The sequence below is a fragment of the Panthera leo genome, chromosome D1, assembly GCF_018350215.1.
Source record: "Panthera leo isolate Ple1 chromosome D1, P.leo_Ple1_pat1.1, whole genome shotgun sequence".
Lineage (NCBI taxonomy): Eukaryota > Metazoa > Chordata > Mammalia > Carnivora > Felidae > Panthera > Panthera leo.
Genome location: NC_056688.1, coordinates 112,918,344 through 112,925,900, shown reverse-complemented (window position 1 = coordinate 112,925,900; position 7,557 = coordinate 112,918,344). Strand labels below are relative to the sequence as shown.

Genomic DNA, 7,557 nt, shown 5'->3' with positions numbered 1-7,557 from the left:
CCGGCCCCTCCTCTCCATCCTCATGGCCTCGGGCCCTCCCTGGGCACCTCCAGCCCCAGGCAGCCCCTGTGGGCACCAAGTCTCTCCTTGGGAAGGCTCCCCCATCTTTCCAGAAGCTCCCCAAGAAGACAGCACGGAACGTGGGTCTGTTTACTTCCAGGTAAGGGGCGGAGACACGCCCCCAAACCTGGGCGGGAGGTGCGGGGACAAGAGCCTGCAGACCAAAACCGGAAAACGAGACCATCCGTGCCGACGGCATCGCCACACGTAGTTTAAGGCTCTGTGTGTACCTCTACGCGCAGGTGCTCACACACACGTGCACACGCACACGCCCGCGGCGGCACCTGACAGAGGAACGGAGGCGGGATGCCAGACGCTGCCTGCAGCCTGCCTAAAATACCGCGTTTATTAAAAAAGTGTAAAACAGGAAGACCGTGCAGCAGTCTGAGCAAAGTGGCGAACTTGGGCTTCCCCGACCCGGGGGATGCGGGGCCAGCGGAGCCGCCCCTGTGCACCACAGCCCACACGTGCACACCTGTGCACACCTGTGGTCAGGTGTGTCCGCCCCCCCTTGGCTCGCCCAGGCTGTGGGAGGTGGCGGGGGTTCCACTGGCGGGTGTGGTGGGGTCCCGTCCAAACAGCAAACAGAACGAAATCCAAACGCTGTCTCCAGAGTGGCTCCGGCCTGCCCGGGAGTCCACCGGAGGCCCCTCTGTGCGCCTCGGGCAGCGCGGGTCGGGGCTCAGGAAGGAAGGGACTGTGCGGCAGGACGAGGGAGGCCCCGGGTGGCTCCACACAAACTTCCCATTCACCCCTCCTGGGGAGTGACCGTGCAGAGCCTGGGCGGGCGCCCTGTCCCCCGCCTCCGTCACTCTCGCGGGGCGAGCGGGCGCCGGAAGGGGAACGGGCAGGCCAGGTGAGCGGGGGCGGGGGGGGGGGCACGAAAGCTGCATTTGGCGGTAGCGTTAAGGCCGGCCCTGGGTGGAGGGCCCCACGGGAAAGGTCAGCACCTCCCCTGGAGGAGCCCGGATGGCCCCCCAGGTCCTTCCTGCGGTCCTCCTGCCGCCACGGGCCCGTCCGGCCACAGTGGCCGCGCTCGTGGGTCTGTCTGCCTCCCCCGGGCTGGCTTAAAGTGCTAGGTGCCTGGGAGGGAGGGCTGGGGCCGGCCCAGTTCTGCGGGCGATGCCCACGTTGTCCCCAAGGGGCTCCTATTTGAGGACGTAGTTAATGAGCAGCTGACACGCCATGAACACGCAGAGCAGGAACCAGGAGCGCGGGCTCTGTAGGAGGCCTGGGGCCGGCACCTGCCTGGCCCTCGCCGTGGAGCTCAGCATGGCCGAGAGGTGCCTGCAAAGGGGGTGGAGGCTGAGCCAGGGCCCAGACAGGGGGGCCTCCCCTCCCCTCAGCGGACGGCTGGTCAACACAGGGGTCCCGGGGCAGGGCGGAGGCGGCGGGCACACATCCCAGGGAGGGAGGGGTCACGGCTGGGGCAGCGGGGGCTCTTGTACCCCCTTTCCCATCCCGCTGTCGGCCTGAGCCGTCTCCCCCTCCCCCAAAGCCATACGTTGGAGCCTGACGCCCAGCACCTCAGAGGTGACTCTTTTTGGAGATGGATTTTTCTCAAAAGGTAATTAAGGTGACACGGGGTCACCGGGGTGGGCCCTGATCCCGCGTGACCGGGGTCCTTGTAAGAAGAGGGGATCGGGACACAGACACGCACGGAGGGACAGCCCCGTGAGGACACAGGGAGAGGCCGGCCGGCCACACGCAGGAGAGGGGCCTCGGGGGGACCCGGCCCCGCCCACGCCTGGACCTCGGGCTCCGGCCTCCAGGACGGCAGGGGGGACAGTGCATCCTGTGGTGCGAGCCCCGTCTAGGCACGGCGTCACGGCCGCCCCAGGACAGTAACCCCCACCCGGGCCTCGGATTATCATCGTGTGCCTGGAAACTTCTGGCTATTCTCTGGCCACATGCCTCATAGCCAGCCTCCTGTGTGGGGCCAGGCGGCTGCTCCCACAGCTTCCTTTCTGCTTCCAGGCCGGCGCCCATGCTCCCCTCCCCCCCCAAGGGCAGTGCCTTCTGACTCACACTGACTCAAGGCCCGGGCTCCTCCAAGCCTACACCCTATGTCAGGCATCCTGCTATTTGTGTTTTTAGCACAGAGCGAGGGGGCCCCCCGAGCATCGCCAGCTCATCCTGTTCAGGGGGATCCCCTGCAGCCCCCACACCGCCCAGGGAGCCTTCGTCCTGTCCTCATGACACCAGACCCCCGGCCCATCTTCAGGGTTCTGGCACCGGCGCGACATTCCGGGTTCCAGAGCCCCCGGCGCTCTCCAGGCGGGGACCCTGGGAGCGAGCCTACCTGTGCAGCTCCTGCTGGGCCTCCCGGATGGACAGCACGGCCTCGTGCAGCGCCTGCAGCCGCCGAGCCTCCTTCCCACACCGAGGGCACGGGCTCTCGCTGCCTGGGGTGGCCGGCCGCACGTCACGGGAGCCGGGGGACAGGGGATGGAGGGGGAATCTAAGGTGAGCTGCGTGTCCCGGGAGCCAGCAAGGGGGCCCCAGGGCCACGCCGCACCTCTCGGGTGAGGCTAACCCCTCGAGGATTAGAAGCACGGGCAGCGAGGGTCCCCCCCTTCCCCCGGTCCCCCACCCCTGGCCAAGCTCAGCTGGTCTCTGACAAGCCCTGGGACACAGAAACGGCTGAGGCACAGCCCATCCTCCACAGAGGCAGGGACAAAGTCGGAGACACACAGGGGCAGAACCGGAGGGTCACAGGCGGACAGACACTGCCCAGCCCCGCCCCCCACGCTGCCCCTGCCAGCCATGGGAGGCGCCTCACCGCCACCACCCCACGCCCCCGAGTACAGGGTTGGGGACCGCTGCCCTCCACGCCCCTCGTCCGCCCCCCGGGCTCAGGGAGGCGGGTGAGGGCCCCTGGGAGGAGGGTCGACGCGGACCCTGTACCTGCCGGGGCAGCCGCTTCTCCGACCCCTCCCACCCAGCTCAGGAGGGCTCACCGGGGATGAAGTCACCGTCCTCCTCCTCTTCGTCAGAGAGCTCTGGGCAGGACTCGGGCGTGGAGCTACTCTCCGTGACCTGGCTGTGGCCGGACGGCTGGTCGCTGGCCTTGCGGAGCCGCCGGTGTGGGCCGGGCCCCTAGAAAGAGGCAGAGCCGCTGCCGCTGGGGGCCCGCCTGTGCCCACCACACCCCCCGCTGGCCTCGTGCTCCGGCTGAGCCCCAGGGGCCCTGCCGGGGATGTGCCGGCCCGCGGACACGGCGGCACGGTTATGCCGGGACGGCTCTAGAAGGAGCGGCCGTGGCCGCTGGTCCCGTCTCGCTGTGTGAGCTGACAGCTAGGGATCCCCCGGCACCGGGGAGACGCGTCCAGAGGGACCTCCAGGATTGGCTGACCCCCAATGCTTCCCCAGAGTACAGGGGCGGCCGAGGCGTGGCCGGCCGGAGGGGCTGCGGAGAGGGTGGGGGGGGGGGGGGGCCCGGGGGGCATCCAGGTGGAGGCGGCTGGGGCTGCCCGTCCGAGTCAGGGCTGAGGGGCGACGGCAGGGGTGTCATGTGGACGGCGAGAGACGTGGCCCCTGCTTGCTGGGGAGACTGGGGCCACCCTGCCTGTCCTGCCTGTGTGGCTGCCGGCCTCCAGCTGCGAGCACGCTGGTCCAGCAGATGCCGTTCTGTTCGCACACAGACTCTGCGACGCGTGGGGTGGGTGGCACCCGTGGAGGACACCGCAGGCCTCCCTCACGGGCTGCGCCCTGGGTTTCCCTCAGGAGACCTCTTGCTCGCCTCCGGGAGCCCCCCTGCCTCCTCTCCCCGCTCTCCCTCTGCACCTGTGCAACTGCCGGGGCCGCTCCTCCTCCTACCCGGCCGGGCCCCCAGGCTGCCCTGAGCCTCGGTTTCCTCATCGGCTGTCAGCCTCACGGAGGGCACCTCCGGGGGGCGGCGGGCCAGGAGCCAGCAGCCCCCCGCACCGTACCCTGCGCATCTGGCTGCCCTGTGAACCCAGCCTCCTGCAAACCCAGGCGTTTCGGGTGCCGTGCTGGGTGGGGCAGGGCAGGGGATGGGGAGCGGGCGCAGAGGAGGCCCTACTGGGAGGGGGCAAGTGTGCGTGGGGGGGGGGATACCGGAGGGGGAGCAGCGGGCAGGTAAGAGTGAGGGTGGGGGGCGGCCGCCACACCCACCGCCTGACGGTCCCCTCCCGCCGCTGAGGTCGACCCCGGGCGGGGACCCTGGGGGAGCTCACCTGGTGCCTGGGCCCCGGGCTGCCCAGGAAGGCGGTCCGGTGGGCCGTGGTCCCCCGCTGCACGGTGTGCAAGACCCCGTCTTGCTCAAACTGGCCGATGTCCTTCAGGGGATCCCAGGGGCTGCGGCTGGAGGGTCCGGAGGGTCTCCGTTGGCAGAGGCAGTGGCCCCTGGGGCGAGGGGACCCGTCCCGGCCCAGCCTCAGCCCCCCAGCTCACCCCCCAGAGGGAGACTACTGCCTAGGCCTGTGTGCAGGGTCCACGGGAGGGCGGCCGCGGAGCCCCGGGAGGACCCTCCCGCCCCCATCCCTGCCCCTCCAGGGCAGCCGGGGCCCCGTGTGGAGCAGTGGCCCCAGGGCCCCCCCAGAACTCACTCCTCGTGCAGGTAGCGCCACTCCTGGGTGGCGGGGTCCAGGCGGAACAGCTGCGGTTTCCAGGGCGTGAGGTTCTGCTGGCGCTCGCGAGCCCGCTGCCGCTGTGCCTCCTCCAGCGAAAACTTCTCCCGTGTGGCCTTGTGCTGGTCGCCCTCGCCGATGGCCCTGGTGACGTGCTGCCAGAGCCTGCGAGCAGGGCACTCGCTCTGAGCCGGGGGCCCTGGGCTGTCCCGCCCGCTTGGCACCGGAGGGGAGGCTTAGAGCAACCTCCACTTGGTTGCCTCCGGCGACAGGCAGCTCACTCTCTCTCCTAGGGTGCTGTTTACTACGCACAATGAGATGGTTCTTTCCCACTCTGAGCTCACACCTCTCGCCCGCAGGGTCCTCCCTGTGGAGCTGCTGGTCACCTGCGGGCAGTGACGGGTCCCCAAGCCCTCCGTCCCTCCCCCCGGCAGCTGCCCCAGTGGGACATGTCATCTGCCATGAGAGGTCGGCTCTGGTCCACCCTCCCTGCCAGCGACATCCTGGGACAAGCTCAAAGCACCGTAGCCCTGCCGACCGGGAGCACAGCCGCCTGCCCAGCCACCGCGGGCTGGGGTCCCGGGTCCCGCGGCCGCCGGCAGGCCTCACCTCTCCGACTCCAGCTCGGTCTGCTCCTCGAATAGCACCGTGTGCCGCTTCAGCCTCCGCCCCCGGACCTCCCCACTCGGGTTCCAGAAGAGCTCGGTGCTTCCTCGGCCCTCCTCCTTGATAAACACTTCTCTGTCCTGCCCCAGACGGCCCGGGCAAGGTCAGAGGTGCTGGCCCCATGGCTGTGCCCGTGCTCCGGGGGCCTGCCTGCGCCAGCCTCTTACCCAGTGTCCGGTGAGATGGGCCAGAACCTCCTCTCCGGACGTGATCTTCCCCGAGATCTGGTTGATGCTGGTGCTGCCCCCGAAGAAAGGCTGCGGGGACGCCCCGCGACAGTGCTGCTGAGGGGTCGGTGGCCTCCCCTGGACCCTTGTGCCCCTCCGCGGGCCGGGGGAGGAGGAGGCCCCTTCCTCATGAGGGTGCAGGCCCCCCGCCCCCCGGGACGTGGGAGGCTAGGATGGGACCCAAAGCCGGGGGGCGGCCACGCTCACCCCAAGCCTCAGCTTCAGCTCGAGGATGCCCCCAGGGCGTGCGCCCCATGGAGGGGAAGGGGTCTGGGCCTGTGCCGGCCCCACCGTGCGGCCTGCGGGAAGCCCCTCCTCTCTCCTGGCCCTGGCTGTGCCACAGAGATGCCAAGGGCAGCTCCCTCCTCCCGTGGGCATCTGCTCCAGAAACCCCGGGGCGCCAGAGGGCTCCTCCCTGCCCTGAGGTGGCTGGGGGTGTGGCGGCCAGTGCTACCTTAAGCTTGAATTCCAGCTCAGCCTGCAAGTTGTTCTTCTCACACTCGATGGTCACTCTGCCGCCCAGCTCCATGGTCATGGTGCCATACAGGATTCCTGAAACACGGTCCCTGCTCGGTCCTGCCTCGTCGCCCCGACCCAGCCACGCTGACCCCGAGGAGGCCGGTGTCGGACCCCAGGACGGGGAGAAGGGGCAGGGTGGGGGAGAGGACAGGGGCCCCTGGGGGCAGAGTCTCTGGGATGGAGAGGAGTCGGTCAGGGGGAGCGCTACCCCCAGGGCTTTTGCTCCCAAGAGTTGCTCTGTCCAGGGAATGTCCTGCCCTTTGCTGGGTGCCTTCCTCCAGGACCCCCCCCTTTCCAGGCTCCCAGGGCCCCCACGAGACGCTCATCACCGTCTATCATTTGCTCTGCAGTTTGGGCCCCGACGTGAGCTCCTACATCCTCCCCGCTCACGGCTGCGCCCGGGATTGGCCCGGCATATTTATTTAAAGTAACACACATATTTTTTAATTAACGTAGGAATGGATGAATCTCCCGTTTCTGGCCATACGGAAGACTTACTCTAACTAAAGACAAGAGCTGTGTTGTGTCGGTTGTAAAACACCTGGGCGTGTGGGATAACGTGGAAGAAAAAAAAAAAGACGAGCCACTTGGAACAGAAAAGGGCTGGGAAACACCCAAATCCCACGGGCACACCTGCGTGCTGCCCAGGACGGCCCTGCACCAAGTGGGGCGGGGTGCTGCAGAGCGGGGGGGGTGGGGGGGGGTGGTCCCCTCTCCGCTGGTGGGGACAGGGTCCCGAGACAGACACCAGCCTCCTCTGACTACACCTGTGGTTTCGACTTTGGAACCAGGTAAACATTGCATTTCCACAAGCACTTAAAATATGACATTTGCCAAAGGAAAACGAAACTAAAACCAAGTGGGAATTTTCCTGGTAGTGGGATCCTGCAGGGGGATCAGTCCCCAGGACTTTACAGACCCCGGGGAGACAGGCCAAGATAAGACCAATCATCACAGTGAAAGCACAGAGTGCTTCCGGTTGTCACGCTATTGGGCTGGGTGGTCAGTGTTATTCTGACCGGTGTGCGTGGTGTGGGAGAGGAAAGGTGACCGTGGTGGTGTCACTTAGAAAGGGGCTGTGTGGCAAGAGGGAGAAAGACGTTCCAGATGCCCGGTCCCCAGGACTAAATACAAGTCCGACGTCTAGGATCTGGATTGGAAACACGTAAACTCGTGATGTATTTTAATCTTAAAAAAAAAAAACAACCAAAAAAACCAAGATTATTAGCTACTGTTTAGTTACTGGAAAGTCCTAGAGGCAATGACGAAGCACTCCTAAGAGGCAGGTCTGGCTTGCAGCTGTGATACCGAAACACCATTTCCTACTGGCAGGAAGCTTGGCTTCCTGCAGAAATGCCTGCCTCGTGGTCTATGCCAGGAAGCGTCACGCTCCCGTGGGGCCAACCGGGAAGGAAGCGGGGTGTTAGGGCCCAAAGACGTCTTCCGAGAGGAGTCCCACACCCAGCTAGGAAGTCACTGAAGAGTCGAGCGCA

The 7,557-nt window shown here is 66.9% G+C and overlaps 1 protein-coding gene across 6 annotated transcripts in view; it reads right to left on the bottom strand.

Moving 5' to 3' along the window:
- Positions 1-381: 381 nt before the first annotated feature.
- The window catches only part of OSBPL5 (oxysterol binding protein like 5), a 53,665-nt gene continuing 46,489 nt past the window's right edge, over positions 382-7,557 (bottom strand). For 5 of the 6 annotated variants that reach the window (XM_042905816.1, XM_042905819.1, XM_042905817.1 and 2 more), the window contains 8 exons: positions 6,000-6,097; positions 5,486-5,575; positions 5,262-5,398; positions 4,632-4,817; positions 4,260-4,386; positions 3,021-3,159; positions 2,363-2,465; positions 382-1,347 (listed from right to left, as the gene is read on the bottom strand). In XM_042905816.1, the coding sequence (XP_042761750.1) occupies positions 1,209-1,347; positions 2,363-2,465; positions 3,021-3,159; positions 4,260-4,386; positions 4,632-4,817; positions 5,262-5,398; positions 5,486-5,575; positions 6,000-6,097 (1,019 nt within the window). In that variant the 3' untranslated portion in view covers positions 382-1,208. The remainder of the gene's footprint in view (positions 1,348-2,362; positions 2,466-3,020; positions 3,160-4,259; positions 4,387-4,631; positions 4,818-5,261; positions 5,399-5,485; positions 5,576-5,999; positions 6,098-7,557) is intronic. The other variant, XM_042905820.1, reaches the window with a different exon arrangement.